At 46.9% G+C, this 21,033-nt stretch overlaps 1 protein-coding gene across 1 annotated transcript in view; it reads left to right on the top strand.

Annotated features, from left to right (window-relative positions):
- The window catches only part of NAPG (NSF attachment protein gamma), a 154,097-nt gene that overhangs the window by 115,736 nt on the left and 17,328 nt on the right, over positions 1-21,033 (top strand). The window contains exon 11 of the mRNA XM_078688150.1: positions 963-1,092. Within this exon, the coding sequence (XP_078544276.1) occupies positions 963-1,092 (130 nt within the window). The remainder of the gene's footprint in view (positions 1-962; positions 1,093-21,033) is intronic.

The raw sequence follows: 21,033 nt of genomic DNA on the forward strand, positions 1-21,033 counted from the left end.
TAACGGCAGTAAGTCTGAGGTTGTTATTTGGGAGAGCGAGTGAGCACTGGACCCAGGACTGGTGGCCTTCAGAACTGGGGGAGTGTCCTGTTCCAAAGGAATCAGTCCGAAATTTAGGTTTCCACATGGATAACAAGTTATCCATGAGGGACCAAGTTAATCATACTGTGGGCACCTGTTTCGGAATTATGCGGAGTCTACGAAGGGTCTTTAAATGGATGCCAGCTGAAGCACGTAAAATACTAGTTCAGGGCCTGATTGTAAATAGACTAGATTATGGCAATTCACTACTTCTTGCCATAAACGAGTGCCATATTAAGAAACTGCAGGTTTTACAGAATACGGCTGCCCGTCTGGTCTTAGGCCTGCCCCGAAGAGCTTCTTCACTGCCGTGTTTGAAAACCTTACACTGGCTCCCTGTAAAAAAAGAATCACTTTTAAGACCTTATGTTTGGTTCATAAATACATGTATGGACGGGGACCAAAATACTGGACCCAAAAACTTACATGGTATTTGCCTGGCAGGCAGCTGAGATCAAGCACTAAGTATTTGCTCACGCCTTTCAGAGCTCAAACAGCCAGAAATGGCGGTCATGCTTTTTCTTTTATGGCACCATCCCTTTGGAACAAATTATCCCTGAGTCTTTGTACTATCGTAGAACATATGAACTTTCGAAAAAAACGGAAAACCTGGCTTTTCTGCTAAAGATCTTTCTACGGCTCATTCTCACTTCAGGACTGTCTGCATGCGCCATGAGACTTCTTTGGACTTGATATGTGCGCAATACAAATGTCAAGACTAGACTAGACTAGACTAGGTTGTCGTGGACAGTAGTGTATGTAAGATTGTAGATACATGTACACATGTATTTTGTACTGCTGTGTTAAAGTGTTGCATATTGACCTTTTTTAGATTAATAATTCTAAACCCAGAAATTTTGATAAAATGTGAATCTTTTTAGCCTACCAGGATTTAATGGGACGGAGGACTGTGGACTCCTGGAGAGTCTTCTGGAAGGGTATGACCAGCAAGACCAGGATCAGGTGTCTAATGTCTGCAATTCTGCACTTTTCAAATACATGGACAATGATGTAAGTTAATGTTTTCCGGATTGTGTATGTTGCTTGAATATGAATTTATCTTGAAAAAACAAAGACAAGAGGTCGTTTGGCAAAACAGGAACAGTTGGTTTAATCAAACACTATGGCTGGGAGCAAAGTTACAGAGTTGGGGTCTGAGGACTGTCTCATAATACAATATTTTGAACGTGTTTTTATACATTTCTCAAAGCATTATAAAACAATTTATGGATCCTCTTTGGGAGTGGAATGTGGCCCTAGTCATGAAGCCAAGAATTTCTCCCACCTGATGACAAATGCAGGTGGGCCTCGGCCATGCTTTGACAATAGGAGGGCCAGTGGCTAACATGTCCAGATTTCCGGCAAGGGGAGTGCATGTTCACTGCATTTGTTGTGTGTGCTGTGTCCTGACTGCTGAGTGTCGGCATCTAACTTTATGGTGTTTGGGGAACGGGCGCCCCTCTGCCATGTGCTTTTTACTGCGGCAACCTCCCAGGACCATTGTGGTGTCGCTGCCGATCTGTGGGACTAATCTGATTGTTCCCATTGTTTCCGGTCAAGGGAAGACCTGGCTTCTCTGCTATCTCCTATGCTGATGACACCCAGAACCCCCCGCAACTGGTCCCAGGATGCTTGTTTCCGGTCCAGGTATGACCTGGCTTGGCAGTTCGGCTGACTGTTCCTATGAGGCACAGGGTCTAGACTGATTTGCATATGGCTGTGTCTGAACTGCGGTGGCAAAGTGAGCTAAAGAACGATGATGAATTCAACCCAGATCTGTGATTGGGGGTGAGTGTCTGAAAAGTTTCAGAGCTCCATCCTTCATCGCCTTGTTTGCTTTTTTCGCCCTAAGTTGGCAGGGTACGCCCATACATGAGTCCTTTGCTCACTTTGCTACTGGATTCAAGCTAGACTGGCGGAAGAGGAGTGTTACCCCAAAACTGGTCCCAGTATGCTTGTTTCCGGCAGTTCTGGCTGGACTGTTCCCATGTGGAATAGGGTCAAGATTTGTATATGGCTGGTTCTGAATTGGGGTGGCGAAGTGAGCTAAAGAACAATGATAGATTCAACCCAGTTCTGTGACTGGGGGTGAGTGTCTGAAAAGGTTCAGCGCTCTGTCCAAAATCTCCTTGTGTTTGCTCTGTCTGTTCTCAAACCTTGAAATTGGATGGTAGAGTTACAGTGTACTTTTCGTCCATCTCCACTTTCTTGCGGCTGCAAGATCAGCCCTCCCTGTTAAATTCACCCCTCTGTGACTCGTTACTTAACAGGTTTGCAACACATCCCCTCCCTACATCTTTCATTATGCCTCAATGCAATCTTAATTCAGATCTCAGCTTTTTAATGTGCTCACCAATTGAGCCTATGCACAGCTGTCCTCTGAGACTGCTTTCATTGAAACAGACTTTCTTGTAGCCATAACATCTTCCAGGATTATTAGTGAATTGCATGTTCTTTCAGTCAACCCCTTTGTATACTACCTTTTATCCAGACATGCTGGTCCTTTAGACCCATGCTTCCTTTTTGACACCACACCTTTCACGTCAAACAAAGCCTCACACTGCATACTTCCTCTCCCTCGTAGCATCCCCTCCATCCTGGATCCAAAATAGTGTTTTAGTTCTACATTGATCATACTAGAGACTTTTAGGTGGATGGTAAACTGTTTTTTGGATTTGTGGGTGTGAAGAAAGGAAAAGCAGAATACAAGAGAACCATCTCCAGCTAGATTGGCCTCTATTCAAAAATCTGATATACAATGGCCAAAAAGCAACCCATGAGAGCTTGCAAGCTCACTCCACCAGCTCCAAAGCTGCGACCACAGCAGTAACTCACTGAGTTCCAGTCCTGACATCTGTCAGGCAGCTACATGGGCATCGCTGCACACATTTGCCAAGCATTACTGCCTGGACAGTCAGGTTTGGCGTCATGGGCATTTCGCCAGTTCAGTCCTACCGTACTTCTTAGTGTAGCACAGTCCGCTGACCCTCCTCCGGGTATCTATTCTAAGGTATGAACTCTACGGGCTATAAGTCTCTATCACATGAACAAGTTACTTACCTTCGGTAGTGCCTTTTTTGATGGAGACTCTGTCTAGTCGCAGATTCCTTACTGACCCTCCCACCTGCCCCATTCTGTGAACAGTACATCTTATCTCAAAGAGATCCTTCTGGACCTGACTATGCCACACTGTTAACATTACCTCAGTATGACTCTGTGCTTCTGACACAGAAAATAGTCACAAAACTGAGCTCGGCATGCTATGGTGTCACCTATATAGGCAATGCATCTGTGGGAATGTTCTAAGGTAAGGAATCTGCAGCTAGACTATCTACCAGATAAGGCATCACCGAAGGTAACTTGTTCGCCATGTCTACCCATTCCAGGGTTTGTGGAAGCCCCACTTTTGCCCCTCTTCATAGCTCTAGATTGTCCTGAAATTTCTCCTGTAGCCTGCTATACATGCACTCAGACCAGATTGCTGGGTGTGGGACTGTGAGAGAGCGCAAACTGATATAAATATATGAGTACATCACACTTACCTATAGAGAGCATAATTCATGAAGAAGAAATGCCATGAGTGCTAATAGTATCTGAAATTATATTCTAAATGTATAGCTAATATAGAGATTTAAGTAGAAGTGGAATTAATACAGAAATGTGTGACATTATATGATTTTATTAGACGTGATTATTTTGAATCTATGTCGTGTAGCTGTTAACATATAAGATGGTCTGTGGTAAAACGCAGAACGTGGTAGGCCTCAGGGCCAGAGCTGGAGCTAAAAGGGAAGGTGTTTCTTTTCACGACACAGATTGTTTAACGTTTTTGGTCATTGCATTAATGGGCCATGATTTAGAGTAATGTTTTCTAAATAATAGAATAAGAGTTTTAACATGCTTTAATTAAATGAAGAAATTGAATGCTATAATCATAATGTGAAATATTGTAGGCCTGAAATGTTTTAGCATTGATTTACACGTACATGTCTGGGCTGAGAAATGTTGCAAGCCTTTTTAGAAGTCTATGAGAGTTGGGTTCTTGGCGGCAGATATCTGTCTGCAACAGGAAAGGGGGGATCCAATTATAAGTGAATGAATAGAGGTCTGTTCAGTAGACGGCCCAGACATGGAGGAGGGTTCTGGAATGTTTAAGGGGTATCAGCGGGCCGGAGAAGAGACTGAGAAGCAAGGTCAACTCTAACGTCTGAGGCCCAATACAAAGCATCATGGAAAAAGCCTGAAGTTGCACCACGTGAGAGGCGTTTCGCAAGGGGCGTCTCAAATGTTGTTGACTATTTTGTATTAGGGACAGCACCCCTGGGTGGAGTTAGAGCAGAGACCTGAGGACCCTTTAGAGAGCGGATGGGTAGGCAGTGAGGGGTCATGACTGGAGAACTTTAGGTTTTCACCAAGAGACTTAGAGTGGGTGACTTCCCTTGGGGGTCATTCATTGCTGACACCTTTGTTAGGTTGGGATTTGGTTAAGTAGGGATACCATCTAGAACAGGGTAGGGACGCCTAACCTGTGTTTGTTTTCCTCCAACCTAAATGAAGGAGAGATATGCGTCTATGCTGATAGCTTTGCTATTTTTAGAACTTGTGTTAGTGATTTCTGTTGCTCGTCTGAGGGCTTTTCGAGAGCACATGTATGTAATTGGACCTGTGTATCTCGTGAATCTCATTCTGAGATGCTTGTATTTGCAGCTCATTATATCTTTACAATAAACTTTTGAAACCTAGAAATTGTCCGTGATCTTTAAGAGTAGAGTCCTTTATTGGGTGAACTAACTTGCAGATAGGTGTACTGTTTCCTTCCAAGACAGGCAATAAAGGTTCAGTCGACCAGATCGAGGTTTGGATCAATAGATATAAGGTATCGATCAAAATCTCGCCCTTTCAGTTGGTAGCTATAGAGGATGGTTGCCTTCTTGAGGACGGTGACCTAGGCCAGGTTAGCTTACCCCAAGGCCCCTAGAAATCGATGATCGGAAGAACAGCCCGCAGATGAAGATCCGGATGACGTGAGACAGAAAAAGCAGCAGTATCGGTCGAGAGTGAGTATAAAGGGTTATGCGTGTTAGATTGCGGTGTTTTTGTATTGTATCTATGTTGTAATGTCTGGCGGAGTTGAATGTTTGTAGAGTGACTGTGGAACAGGTTGTGAGCGCGCGCAACCGGTGGAAATCTTAAGTTCAAGGAGAGCTTAAGTGGTTCGGGTGTATCGGACACCCAGAGTAATTGTCAACTAGTGTGAAGGGGGTCATGAGGTACCATTGATCACCCGAGAGACCGAGATAGGGGGAACGTAAGAGTGAGTGCGTGAGTAACGGACGCTGGTCGGAAGTTACTGTGTGTGTAAGTAACCTATCAGAGAGACGATAGACATCTCGTCAGTTGTGTTGACAATTACAGATAGACTGTGGACGTACAGTCGAGAGAAGTGACCGCTTGGTCGGAAGTAGTCATTTTTCAGTGTATGAATGGGACGCATGCATAACCGGGAGACGAGTTGAGAAAGGAGGGGTGCTGCTGCGAAGCGGAGAAAAGAGACGTCAGGTGGTGTCGCGCAGTGATTGGCTGACCGGAGAAAGACCGCGCTGTGATAGGCCAGCTAGCGAACACGTCATACAGGGTCGCGACGTGATTGGCCAACAGGAGAAAGACCGCGCTGTGATAGGCCAAGCTAGCAAAGCCGCGACAGGATTGGTGGAGTGTCATCAGGAAGTAAACAGAGTAGCGAGGCTGGATTTTGTGCGCATAATTATGAAGTGTTTTAAATGGTTGAAAGCGCTGTTTAAAAAAGAGAGGAGAGGATCGTATGAAGGGGAAGAAGCCCCGCCGGAGGGTACGCCAGCTCGTTATATGGCAGTAAATGTTGGGTTGCATACGATCCTTTGGATATCAGAGTGGAGTAAGATTACTGAAGGAAACGAGGAACTGACGTTCCCGAAGTACGGGACGTTCAGATTAGAGGTGTTACATCGATTGAAATCAGTCATGACCTCAAAGAGACCCTTGCCTAGACCAACCCAGTTTGAAGCCCTTGAAGCATGGCTTAGGGCAGCGCATGAAAGGAATATGAACAGACGGCAAGAAAGGGTGAAACGCTCGGTAAGGGCAGTACAGGATGCCAGGTGGGATGCGGATGCTAAAAGATGGAGAGTGCATAATTTGGAAATAAATAAACTGTACCCAGTGTTAGAGGCGCCAGTAAATAAAAGCCCCCTAGAAGAAGATGATGAGAGCGAAACAGAGGACAGCCTGATAAACAGATTACTGACAGACAGGCCACCCCCGTATAATAGAGCAGGGGGAGAGGTCGAGAATACTGAAAGAGAAAAGGGGGGCAATGCAGGAGAGCATAGACCGCTTCCCAGTTCAGAGTGGGATCCTGAGCCAAAGAAAGAGTTGCTCCAGCCTAGTCAGGTGCAGCAGGTGGTCGGTAGGTTTGTGGTACAAAGAGCGCCGGAAACGGAAAGCGCCACATCCTACCCATTACCAGATGCACTACAGGTACCTGTTACCATAGGTCCTATAATATCGATATATGACCAAGAGAGAGCAAAAGGGGAAGAACGGAAGCGGAAAGACAGAGAAAGAGCAGAGCAGGCAAGGAGGAACGATACCACTAATTCCCCAAGTCAGATGCCGATACCCAGAGAGTGGAGCACCCCGATGCACACAGAAGGGGACCCAGGAGGAGATCCTGGGGGCCCCAGATGGCCAATGGATCTGAGGGGATCTGGACGAAAGTCCTTTCAAGAACTAAATGAGTACATGAAGCAGTGGGATGAGGCAGTGAAGGCTCAAAAGTGCATCAATGCTGCAGAAGCAGAAAGGGAAAGTCAGGACAGCAGAGCACGAACTCACTGCGGGGCTGGGGAGAGTAGCCCGGAGTGGGACTGTAGAGGGAGTAGGGGAGTCACCCATTGGGCCCGGAATGGAGGTAGAACAGACCTGGAAAACGGGGGCCCCGGGAGTGAAGGGGTGGCATGCCCAATACTCAGTGAAGGGGAGAGGAGAGCGCAAGAGTACAGGAACAGCTTTAAGTGTCCACACTGTGTGCCTGGCACCAGAGAACTGAATGGGAGTTGTAAGAGGTCGCACCATAGTCCCTGTGATGACAGAAATGAGCGCAGCCCAGGGAATATGGGGAACCAGGAAGGATCGTATCGGATACTGAGCGATACGAGGCAAAGGGAGTGTAGCGACCAGAGGGAAAATAACAGAGAGATGTGCGGTGAGAGGAGAGAAGAAGACGAGAGTAGGCAGAGAGAGAGTAGGGATAAAAGGCCCGTGTTCCATCACCTTCCAAGATTGGATGGCCGAGCATGGGACCTGGAGAGATGGGAGCAAGGGAGGCCACCCATTAATTCTCCTGAGCCCAAACGCAGAGCTCGAAGTTGGGATGGGAGGGAGACCAGTGAGCCCCCTTCAAAAGACATATTGCGAGCTGAGATAAAAGCCAAGAGACTTGATGTCTCCAGCTTAAGGTCAGATCTGGATGACATGGTAGATGGTACCCTGCCTTTAGAAAGAATGGAAATGTATGAACAGGATGAAATACTATATATGGCAAAGGACATCACACGAAAGGCGAGAGCAGTCCATGAGAAGTTAGTCGAACTAGCAGGCAAATATATGGTGGACTTGTCAAGAACCAAAGCATTACAGGGTAACCACAGGCTACATTACTCAGATCGAGATCTAGATGAGAGGAGAACGATTGGGCTGAAAACACACATAAGGGAATTGATTACTGGAATAAGGACATGGAGGGCACTAGATAAATGGGAAGAGAGGTGGTCCAAGAAAGGGACCGGCAGAAGAAGCATGATTGGTATAACACCAGGACAGCAGGGAATAGAAGCTTACCCTTTGCGTGAAGTTGCCAATGGAAGCTATGTACATGTCCCTTGGAGTAGGGGAGATTTAGCTGCTTTTACCACATCTTTCCCCAAGTTACGAGAGAGCCCCGTGGAGTGGTACAAGCAAGTCGAGAGGTTTGTAAAGATCTCAAAAGTCCTATGGATAGATCTGAACACGCTGTTTGACATTGTAGTACCAGGAGATCTGTGGACAGCATGCAAGGTTAGCGCTGAGTGGCCCACAACGGAGCCAGAGAGAGATGCTAGGACTAATGGGCCGTCCGAGATCGTGATGGCAAAATTCGAGAGAGTGATGACTTGGCTGAAAGAAAAAGTGCCAATGCAAGACATAGATTGGGTCAGAATAGACAGAACGAGACAGGAACCCAAAGAGACAGTCCATGAATATTACGAGAGATTGCTGAAGGCGTTTAAACAGTATAGCGGCTTGGATGTAATGGATCCAAAGGACATAGGGCAATTCGTGTCCAAGTTCGTCCTGGGACTGAGACCGGATATTAGTTTAATGATTCAGCAACACTCGATTTGTTGGCAAAGTAGACCCCTAGATGAAATACTGAGATATGCCAGGTACTGCTGTGATGAGGTAGACTCCAAGGCTAAGAAACTAAAAGAGAAGCTGATGGTGGTACAATTGCAGGCAGCAGGAAAGGGGGGACCGCAACAACAGCAGCAAGGGACAGGTACAGGAGGTAAGAAGCAGTACAGTCAGAACAAGGGTAATGAGGAGAGTACTACCTTTAGACCCAGAGTAGACATAGCTACCTTGAAGAAAACGACTAGGTGCCACCAGTGCAACGAGTTGGGGCATTGGAAACGCGAGTGCCCTTACAATGTAGAGATCGGAGAGCAAGAGATAGAGGAGGAAGAGGTCCAGAGCGCACCTATGAGAGGGGCGACGCCATACCAAGGAAAGGTGCTCAAAGGGGGGGGGGCTCCTCCCCGAGCCCAGTTCCCGCAACCTCCTCGAGTAGGGAGTATGGGTAAGACCTATAGACAAATGCCCCTGTTTGTGGAAGGTGAAGAATGCTATTATGTGGACCCATTAACCGGACAGAGAGTGGAAAGAGAAGACTGCACCCTTGGGGCAGCCTTAGAGGTGGATCAGAGGGGACCCTATGTGGAAGCAGAAGTAGCAGGGTGCCCTACGACATTTCTGGTGGACACAGGAGCCACTAGATCCACGATCAGATCAGCTGCAGTTCCAGACCTGCCCATGTCTGGAGAGACCATACAGGTGGTAGGGGTCGCAAACAGGAGAATAACCAGCCAATTGACAGAACCGGTACAGGTGAAAATAGGGAAGTACAGCGATGAGCACCAATTTGTGGTTTGCGATTCAAGCCCTGTGTGTCTGCTAGGAAGAGACCTGTTGTGCAAATTGAATTGTACTATATATTGTACACCCCAGGGAGTGGAGGTATTGACTAATGATGATGATGCAGATTTCAAAGTTGCAAACTCAAGAATATGTGTGGAGCTGTACCCTACTTTGACAGTAGACGAGCTTCCCTGGGATTTGAGAGAGACAGTGGCATCAGAGGTATGGGATTTCACTGGGGAAGAGATTGGATTGGTCAAAGGGGTGGACCCAGTGAAAATTGTAGTGAAACCGCATGCTGAGTTCCCAAGAACACCCCAGTATAAATTGACTCCAGAAACGATTGCAGGCATAAAACCCGTGATCGAGTCCATGATTAAACAGGGAATACTGAAAGAAATCGTGGGTAGTCCATGTAACTCCCCGATTATGGGTCTGCAGAAACCAAATGGGAAATTCCGGATAGTGCAGGACCTTCGAAAGATTAATAACATAGTCGTTTCATGTTGTCCAGTGGTACCGAATCCATCAGTGATACTGTTTCAGATTCCATTCCAAGCTGAGTGGTTCACTGTGATAGATCTTTGTCAGGCTTTCTTTTCGATCCCTTTGGACGAAGATAGCCATTTTCTTTTCGCATTTAAGCTGGAAAATCGCGTCCTAACATGGTGTCGTATCCCTCAGGGGTATACAGAGAGTCCATCGATCTTTAACCAGCTTCTGAAGAAAAATCTTGAAAGTCTAGTGCTGCCCCAGAAGTCAGTTCTGGTCCAGTACATAGACGACCTCCTTGTGGCGTCAGAAACAGAAGAAGCTTGCAGGGAAGACTCCATTGCTTTGTTAAATCACCTAGCTGCCAATGGGCATAAGGTATCCCCGGGAAAATTGCAGTACTGCCTGACAGAAGTACAGTACTTGGGACACAGAATTGAGAAAGGCAAACGAAAGGTGTCACCAGACAGGATAGAGGCGATCATGAAAATGAACGCGCCTCAGACACAGAGAGAGGTCAGGATGTTCCTAGGGATGGTGGGTTATTGCCGACAGTGGATCGTGAACTTTTCACTGAAAGCAAAGCCCTTGCAAAAACTGACGCACAAGGAGGTGAGTGATCCGGTACCATGGGACAAAGACTGTTTGATGGCATTCTTACAGCTGAGAGAGGACCTGTGTCGTGCTCCGGCATTGGGAATGCCTGATTACAATAAACAATTCTTTCTTTACTGTTGTGAGAGAGAAGGTTGTGCGTTGTCTGTGTTGGTCCAAATCCATGGGAATGCCCGTAGACCAGTTGCTTATTTCTCGGCTACTTTAGACCCAGTAGCCGCAGCGTTGCCCGGATGTCTCAAATCCGTTGCTGCAACGGGTGTCAGCATTGAGAGATGTGAAAATATTGTTATGGGGCACCCGTTAGAGGTGTGCGTGCCACATTCTGTTGAACTGTTGATGACCAGGACCAAAACACAGCATCTGACCAATAGCAGGCTCACGCGCTATGAGCAAGTTATTCTTGCTGCAGAGAACGTGACCCTCAAGAGATGCTCTGTTTTGAACCCTGCTACCTTAATGCCACTTCCAAATGATATTGATGATGATGATGAATACACAGACCATGACTGTCTCGATGTGACTGAACTATGCACCAAACCCAGACCCGACATCGTAGATGAGCCACTGACGGACCCAGATGAAGTTTTCTTTGTCGATGGCTCATGTGTAAGAGACGAAGTTGGGCAGTTGAGAGCAGCTTATGCTGTTTGTACAATTGAAGGAGTTGTGGAAGCTGGGTGCCTGGAAGGAGTACACTCCGCTCAGGTAGCCGAGATTATTGCCCTAACACGTGCTTGCTTAGCAGGCAATCAAATTCGAGTCACCATCTACACCGACAGCCAATACGGGTTTGGGGTAGTTCATGATTACGGGCAGTTATGGTCTCAAAGAGGGTTCATGACTTCTTCAGGCTCTCCCATTCGCAATGGAGAGTTTGTGCGCTTGTTGTTAGAAGCATTGCAATGTCCAGCAAGTATCGCAGTTGTAAAGTGCATCGCACATACCAAAAATGAGGACTTTGTTTCGAAAGGCAATAGATATGCTGATGAAGTTGCGCGGTATTGCGCAGAACAAGGTTACTCTTTCACAGAGGTGGATGTGGGTGGAATAAATGTAAGAACTGAATTAACCATGATACTGGAAACTGTTGATACTTGGGATGAATTGTCAACCATGCAAGAAAATGCTCCTGATTCTGAGAAAGAAACATGGGAAAAGGCAGGATGTGTAATGGGTGAGACTCATTTTTGGGTCTCAGCAGACGGCAGAGCAGTGTTGCCCAATGAGATGGTGAGTCCAATGGCTAGACTCATACATGGTCCAGTACACTTAGGGAGAGATGCTATGCTGAGAGTGTTTAGACAGACTTGGTACAATCCTAAGTTTAGAATAGCAGCAGAAGCAGTGTGCCAGCGTTGTGTGACCTGCCAGCAGCTGAATGTAGGGAAAAGAACACCAGTTGCACTAAGCCACATAGGAAGGTCTGGAGGTCCATTCAACAGAATGCAGATAGATTTCATTGAAATGCCAAGATGCAACCGCCTCCGCTATGTCCTGGTGGTTGTTTGTGTGTTCTCCAGATGGGTTGAGGCATACCCTACACGTAGGTGCGACACCCTCACAGTGGCTAAGTTACTGCTTAGAGAACTTATCCCTCGGTTCGGGGTGCCGGCCTTTTTGGAATCAGACAGGGGAACACATTTTAACAGCGAGCTTGTGAAGATGATTTGTGTTGCACTGAATATAGACCAAAAGCTCCATTGCAGTTACCGACCAGAAGCCTCAGGAATTGTGGAACAAATTAATGGCACGATCAAGTCCAGAATAGCGAAAGTTTGCTCCTCAACGACCCTGAGTTGGCCTGATGCCCTGCCATTGGTACTCATGAGCCTTCGTAGTACCCCAGACAGAAGAACAGGGTTGTCACCACATGAGGTGTTAATGGGGAGAGCAATGAGACTGCCATCTATTCCAGCTACTGCACTGTTAAATATCACAGATGATATGATCCTGGACTATTGTAAGGGGCTGTCTGACGCCATGCGTTCTGTGTCCCTTCAGGTGCAGGCTGCAGAGGTTCCAGCGTGCCAGGGCCCTTGCCATGACCTGTATCCTGGGGACTGGGTCCTGGTGAAGAAACATGTGAGAAGAAGCTGCTTGGATATTCGTTGGCGTGGGCCCTACCAGGTCATCCTGATCACAAGTACAGCTGTAAAGGTGGGAGGCCTGCCCAACTGGATACACGCGTCGCATACGAAAAGGGTTCCAGCACCTCTGGAAACAGCTCCTCTCTCGGATGGACGTCCAGCTGAGGACCAGGAAGCCATAGAGGGGGCTAGCCAAGCTGTAGAGGTGCCAGTGGAAGCAGGGAACGAGTCTGACCAAGCTGAGGACGGTCAGTACAACAGCGAAACAGAAGACGCTACAGAAGGAGAAGACAGCTGGGAGTACGAGTCTGACCCTGACAGGTCTGAAAGAGAGCGAGAACAGACCAGAAGGAGAAGGAGTAGAAGGGCACGTGGAGAAGCAAATTGGCCGCAAAGAAGAAGTTCTAGCCTGAGGTCAACTCCAGAAGCAACCCTTCCTCCGATATCAGAAGACTCAGACCCAGAAGAAGGTGCTCAGGGCGCTGAAGCACCAGACCGAAGAAGGTCAAGAAGAGTGCGTGTGCCTAACAGAAGATACTCCACACCTGAGTGGACATATCTGGCGACAAATGTCTGTGAAACCGGAGACAGGGAGGATCCGAGCGGTGGTGGTGTCCAGTTCTGAGCCCATTATCACCGTGGAAATACAACTGTTGGTACCCGGTGTCGAACAAGAAGGGTCACTAACATTCGTGCTCCCCAGACCTCCCCGCCTCAGCAAGTTAAAACACATGTTTCTTACAGAATTGAAATTCCCCGACTTTGGTACCACGATAACAGCACATGAAGAGCATACTCTTCGCATGGAAATATTGAACTATGCTATTGAAGCTGCAACCACAAATCTAATAGTCGATTGTTAAAGGACTTTGTAAATAAAGCAAGCAGAAGAAAAGAAGATTACCTAGCGCCCAGGAAGCAGAGAATTTTAGGGAACCCCTTGAGTGGATGGAGAAGGGCTAGGGTTGTCTTTTTGAACTGTGAAAGGACTTTTTGCGAAAAAGGCTGTCAGCCTCCAGCTGTGTGGATTCTAAAGATAAAAAAGGATTGAAAGAGACTGTAAAGGAACGAGAGGAAAAGAACTTTTTTTGCAAAGAGAAAGGGAAAAGCTAGATTGTCTGACGAAATGGAGGCCGGCACCCCGAACCGCAGAGCTAAATGTATAATAGGTACACTAATAGTAGGAGTGATAATATTAATAGCTTTAGTGGTAACAATTTCTTATGTAAAGGGACATGAGGAAGAGGTAAAGGTAACTGATGCGAATTCTGTAGTAACACTTACACCCACTGTTGCAGGTGAGAAAAGGGAAAACACTCAAGAGAAAGCGTTATTGGCTGCAGAAGCCCGCAGGTTACATGTAGACGAGTCCCAAGGAGACTTTAGGTCAAATGCTTATGCTAAACTTTTGTATGAATACGTGGATGCCATGGAGGTTAAGGATTGCTACGTCTGCATGCAGTTGCCTGCGTCTGTAGATGAAGGAATTCGATATCATCACCTCCCTCTGACATATGGCATTACATGTAGCTTATTGCTTAGTATATTTTATGAGAGAGATAGTTTTGAATACTATTTCTCCAATTATGATTCTGTGTTGCCAGAAGTCCCGAATTATAAGCAGATGAATAAATGGGATTACTGGAAGAGTGAAGACAGATTGGCCAAATTCTTCATTCCTTGGATTACCTTAGATACTTCACATGCCCGTAGAAATAATCTGACATGCAAGGTGTCAGAAGTCGAGAAAAAGTTCATAGGGCAGGTGGATGATCGTTACAGGAGACAAAAGATTTTGAAAAAATCAGGACAAGGGAAATTAGATTGGACCGAGGAAGAGAAGTCACATAAGAGAAAGGGTAGTAGTGGTCCAATAGCTTTAGATAAAGCGCAGAAAGGAAAGTTATGTCTTCACCGAGCCAAAACGTATTATGAAAATGTATACGTGGGTGAAGTTGACTGTGAACATGCTTTTAATTTAGAGTACTACACTAAGGATTTCCTGAAGGGAATGCAAGTGATTCCAAATGTGTATTTTGTATGTGGAAGAAATGCTTACGTGAGACTACCTGACAACTGGTATGGATCATGTTACTTGGCAATTGTCTTCCCCAAAATATATCATGCACAAGACTTATTGATCATTGAGGGCCAGACATCATCGAGGGGAAGGAGAGATTTAGGCGATGCAGAAATGGTTGGAGATGTCTTTGGAGCTATGTTCCCTCTTTTGGGAATAATCCTTAATGATGTTAAAATTAGACGACTGGCAACAGTTGTCGACAGGTTGTCTGCCAGCACTGCTCAGTCCTTAATGCTGGTAGAAGGAGAGATGCAATCGATAAGGGCTATGGTTCTTCAAAATCGGCTTGCATTAGATGTCTTATTAGCAAAAGAGGGCGGAGTCTGTAAGGCTTTGAAGGTTCAGGAATGTTGCACTTACATTCCAGACCTTTCAAAACCCCTTGAGAAAGTTATTAAGAACATAACTAATATACACAAAGAGATCGAAGACTTGAGTAGAGAAAATGTCTGGGAAAAGGTGGGCCACGGAATGAGTACAGTTGGAGGGTGGTTTTCCACCTTAGGCAAAAGCTTTATTTGGTATATCCTAAAGCCTATCATCATAGTATTGATCTGTGGGATAATACTGTGGGGATTGGTGAGGGTATTCAAATGGTACAGAGCAAGAAGGTCAGAAAGGGCCCAAAGAGAACAGTTGCAGAGATTGGCTGCCATACAAGATAATCAGTACAGGAGCCTGAGAGCTCTGGAAGCGCAGAGAATGCCAGCAATAACTGCAGTTTAAATGTTAATGATGACCCCGAGAGGTCATCAAAGGGGGGAACTGAGAGAGCGCAAACTGATATAAATATATGAGTACATCACACTTACCTATAGAGAGCATAATTCATGAAGAAGAAATGCCATGAGTGCTAATAGTATCTGAAATTATATTCTAAATGTATAGCTAATATAGAGATTTAAGTAGAAGTGGAATTAATACAGAAATGTGTGACATTATATGATTTTATTAGACGTGATTATTTTGAATCTATGTCGTGTAGCTGTTAACATATAAGATGGTCTGTGGTAAAACGCAGAACGTGGTAGGCCTCAGGGCCAGAGCTGGAGCTAAAAGGGAAGGTGTTTCTTTTCACGACACAGATTGTTTAACGTTTTTGGTCATTGCATTAATGGGCCATGATTTAGAGTAATGTTTTCTAAATAATAGAATAAGAGTTTTAACATGCTTTAATTAAATGAAGAAATTGAATGCTATAATCATAATGTGAAATATTGTAGGCCTGAAATGTTTTAGCATTGATTTACACGTACATGTCTGGGCTGAGAAATGTTGCAAGCCTTTTTAGAAGTCTATGAGAGTTGGGTTCTTGGCGGCAGATATCTGTCTGCAACAGGAAAGGGGGGATCCAATTATAAGTGAATGAATAGAGGTCTGTTCAGTAGACGGCCCAGACATGGAGGAGGGTTCTGGAATGTTTAAGGGGTATCAGCGGGCCGGAGAAGAGACTGAGAAGCAAGGTCAACTCTAACGTCTGAGGCCCAATACAAAGCATCATGGAAAAAGCCTGAAGTTGCACCACGTGAGAGGCGTTTCGCAAGGGGCGTCTCAAATGTTGTTGACTATTTTGTATTAGGGACAGCACCCCTGGGTGGAGTTAGAGCAGAGACCTGAGGACCCTTTAGAGAGCGGATGGGTAGGCAGTGAGGGGTCATGACTGGAGAACTTTAGGTTTTCACCAAGAGACTTAGAGTGGGTGACTTCCCTTGGGGGTCATTCATTGCTGACACCTTTGTTAGGTTGGGATTTGGTTAAGTAGGGATACCATCTAGAACAGGGTAGGGACGCCTAACCTGTGTTTGTTTTCCTCCAACCTAAATGAAGGAGAGATATGCGTCTATGCTGATAGCTTTGCTATTTTTAGAACTTGTGTTAGTGATTTCTGTTGCTCGTCTGAGGGCTTTTCGAGAGCACATGTATGTAATTGGACCTGTGTATCTCGTGAATCTCATTCTGAGATGCTTGTATTTGCAGCTCATTATATCTTTACAATAAACTTTTGAAACCTAGAAATTGTCCGTGATCTTTAAGAGTAGAGTCCTTTATTGGGTGAACTAACTTGCAGATAGGTGTACTGTTTCCTTCCAAGACAGGCAATAAAGGTTCAGTCGACCAGATCGAGGTTTGGATCAATAGATATAAGGTATCGATCAAAATCTCGCCCTTTCAACTGCATAAACTCCTTGAACCCTGGAGGAAGAAAATTGGTCCTGGGACGCATCAGGATGGTGTACCCAGTAGTGGATTGTAGACTTAACCTATCAGAGCAGGAGATTGATGTGCACCTTTATTTCCAAAGTGCAAGACAAAAAATCCCGTACCTTGGTCTACAGCTCCTGAGCTTGATATCCTGGCTCCTGAATTTCTTCAATAAGGGCATTCATTACTGAGCCTCAGACTGCATGACTTTTGTAGCAAAAATAAAAATCTGAAACTTCCACCAAAACTAAGTTGAATTGGTTTTTTTATATGTTATTTGGAGCAGTCCAGTAATCTTATGGTATCAGGAGTAGAAAAGGTACTGACCTGCATCCTACAATTTGTCGAAATGTAGTTAACCGATAAAGAGTTTCTTTATCGACTATCTATGCCCGTAGCCCTACCCTGGCTGTGTCCTTCGCTATTCTAGGTATTACAATTTTTTGGGAGGGCTGAAAATCTTTCCCTCTGGCAGAGAGCATCCTCCCCTTAAATAATTTCTTGTCAAATAATACAGATTAAATATTTAAGCATTTTTCTTTGAAATCGTGTCTTATAGTGGTATTTTCCTGGCACGCACTGTTAGAGAGTCCTGTACTCTTACGCATTTAAAGTGTTATCCATAAAAAAAGGTGGTTTTAATTATAGTGGTTTTAATAATACGCTTAACATTCATATTGCATTATAAAGTAAAGCAGATTATGTTCCTCTATTCTTCTTTTTCCCCATGCACCCTCGGTGACTGACAGGTGCCCTCACATCCTTCACCTAAAAATAGTTACCTGGGGGGGCGTGGCTAGCGACCAGCCAAGATGGCCGCAGCTTAACGGAGCTCCGTGGCCACCGGGGCCTTCCCTTCAATATCCGAACACTTATCCTGAGCAAAAGCAGTGCTGCGCGTTAGAATCTCCTGCAAGGAAGGCTCCGACGCAAGAAGAGACGATCCGGAACACTGAAATCCCCGAAATCAAGGAGTTTGTTTAATATGCCCTGTTGGGCGTTAAGAAACTGACTGTTACAATAATCCAGCCGCGCCAAGACCAGAGTGGTAACCACTGTTGTTCTGCCACTTCCTGGGATAAATGGCAGAATCTTACGAATAGATTTGAGCTGGAAGGCAATGGAGGAGGACAACGCGTTGACTTGAGATCGAAAGGTAAGTTGATCATCGATCAACACCCCCAAGTTTTAAACCTTGGACACGGGTGTGGGAGCATTACCCATCCGCTCCGGCCACCAGTTTGGGCTCCAGAAGTTTACATTTGAGCCAAACACTATGACTTCAGTTTTGGCTGAATTCAATTTAAGGCAGTTTACCGCCATCCAGTTTCCGACCGCCAGCATGCAGTCCTGAAATTTCCTGGCTACTCCTTTTTCCTTTCCTGGTAACAAGGACACCACAATCTGGGTGTCGTCAGCGTAGGAGGTAAGATCAAAGCCAAAAGCCCGGATTACTGGGGCCAGTGAGCTGACGTATATATTAAATAGCGTGGGGCTCAAGGACGAGCCCTGAGGAACCCCACAGGGCAAGACGAAAGGTTTTGATTCAAATTCGCCTAGAGCCACACTCTGCAAGTCTACAAGAGAAGTATGGGATGGCGGACACTGAACTCTATCGTTATGGCCAAATTAAACACGCACTTCGGAGTGCAATCCCCCCGGGCAGAATTAGCAGAATCCTCCCCCCTAGAAGATAGAATACTTACGGACTACATGGACAAAAAAGCCATATCACAGACCTACCGTAAACTAACTAATAATCAACCTGACCCCATGGTGAAACTGCGGGAGAAGTGGCAAACGGGCGTAGGGGACCTAGAGGACTCAGACTGGATAGATGCATTGGCATCGGCATGTGAGGCGGCAATACCACCTAGATTCAAACTTATACAGCTCAAAATACTACATCGCGTCTATTGCCCCCGCACCACCCTGCACAAACTCGGACGAACACTCGATCCGCTCTGCCTCAGAGGCTGCGGGCAAATAGGGTCATTTTATCATATAATCTGGGATAGTCCCACCATCCAGGTATATTGGGAGAGAGTAATGAATGAGATCTCGGTGGTGGGGGAGGCAGAGGTCCAGCGAGACCCCAGATGCTGTTTACTGAATGTTTGGCAACCTACTGACCTAAACCGGGCATTGCAGAACTGGGCTACACTCTGAATGATTGCAAAACGCAACATTGCACAGAAATGGGGATCCGGGGTATTACCCACACGGCAGCAATGGGAAAATGACATGGACACCGCCATTGTGGCAGAAAGAGCAGGGTACACACACAGGGGGTGTCCCAAAAAATGGTCTAGAGTATGGGGAAAATGGAATGACTTCCGAGGGAATATCTGTGAACCTCCGCAAATGACATCTACTCCGGAAAACAGTCCATGAATATAGAGGGGACCCAACAGACTGGGTGGTGGGTAGGATGGAGGGGTGCAGACACGGGGGAGACACTGGGTGTCATCTGTTATATTGTACTGTGTCATTTGGAGATGGAGACAAAACTGTCATGTATGCTATGCACTGTGATGTGTACCAATAATTTGCAGATGGGAATGTTTAATGTTCATTGATGACTAAATGTGTATGCAAACGAACTGATAATTAGAAATAAATATCAATCAATCAATCAATCATGGCATTTGTATCGCGCGCTACTCACCCGGTAGGGTCTCAATACGCTGGGGGGAGGGGGTTGCTACTGCTCGAACAGCCAGGTCTTGAGTTGTTCCCTGAAGGCGAGGTGGTTCTGTGTCAGCCGGAGGTGAATGGGGAGGGAGTTCCATGTCTTGGCTGCCAGGTAGGAGAATGATCTTCCTCCGGCGGTGGCTCTTCGGATGCGTGGTACGACGGCGAGGGCGAGGCTTGTGGAGCGTAGCTGGCGGGTGGGTGTGTAGAAGGTCAGGCGGTCGTTGAGGTACTTGGGGCCCAGGTCGTGGAGAGACTTGTGTGCGTGGGTGAGAAGCCTGAACGTGATACTTTTGCTGACGGGGAGCCAGTGCAGGTCCCTCAGGTGTCCGGAGATGTGGCAGCATCGGGGGGTGTCCAAGATGAGTCGGGCGGAGGCGTTCTGTATGCGCTGGAGTTTTTTCTGTAGTTTGGCTCTGGTTCCCGCGTAGAGGGTGTTCCCGTAGTCCAGTCGGCTGGTGACGAGTGCCTGGATGACGGTCTTCCTGGTCTCGGTGGGGATCCATCCGAAGATCTTACGGAGCATACGCAGGGTGTTGAAGCACGATGAGGAGATGGCGTTGACTTGTCTGGTCATCGAGAGGGAAGAGTCCAGGATGAAGCCCAGGTTGCGTGCGTGGTCTGTTGGCTTGGGAGCGGTGCCCAGGGCGGTAGGCCACCAGGAGTCGTCCCAGGCGGAGGGCGATGGTCCCAGGATGAGGACTTCCGTCTTGTCTGAGTTCAGTTTCAGGCGGCTGTTCTTCATCCATTCGGCGACGTCTTTCATCCCTTCGTGCAGGCTCGTTCTGGCGGTGTCGGGGTCTCGGGTGAGAGAGAGGATCAGCTGTGTGTCGTCGGCGTAGGAGATGATGTTGAGGTTGTGTTGGCGTGCAATGGTTGCAAGAGGTTTCATGTAGACGTTGAAGAGGGTTGGGCTGAGCGAAGATCCTTGGGGTACGCCGCAGGTGACTTCGGTGGCCTCGGATCGGAACGGGGGGAGGCGGACTCTTTGAGTTCTTCCGGCGAGGAATGAGATGATCCACTCCAGTGCCTTTTCTTGGATCCCGATGTTGCTGAGGCGTTGCACTAGGGTGCGGTGGCAGACGGTGTCAAACGCTGCAGAGAGGTCCAGGAGGATGAGGGCTGCTTTTTCCCCGTTGTCGAGCAGGGCTCGGATGTCGTCGGTGGCTGCGATGAGGGCGGTCTCGGTGCTGTGGTTGGCTCGGAACCCGGACTGCGAGGGGTCGAGGGATCTGTTCGTCTCGAGGAAGGCTGCAAGCTGTCTGTTGACGGTCTTCTCGATGACTTTGGCAGGAAAAGGGAGGAGCGAGATGGGGCGGAAGTTCTTGAGGTCGGTGGGGTCCGCTGTTGGTTTCTTCAGTAGGGCGCTGAGCTCGGCATGCTTCCAGCTCTCCGGGAAGGTGGCGGTGTTGAAGGATGAGTTGATGACGTCCCGGAGTTGGGGCGCGATGATGGAGTCGGCCTTGTTGAAGACGTGGTGGGGGCAGGGGTCGGTCGGGGATCCGGAGTGGATGGTGTTCATCGTGCGGGCTGTGTCTTCGGTGGTCACCGTGGTCCAGGTGC

Source organism: Lissotriton helveticus, chromosome 4_1 (assembly GCF_964261635.1).
Source record: "Lissotriton helveticus chromosome 4_1, aLisHel1.1, whole genome shotgun sequence".
Classification (NCBI taxonomy): Eukaryota; Metazoa; Chordata; class Amphibia; order Caudata; family Salamandridae; genus Lissotriton; species Lissotriton helveticus.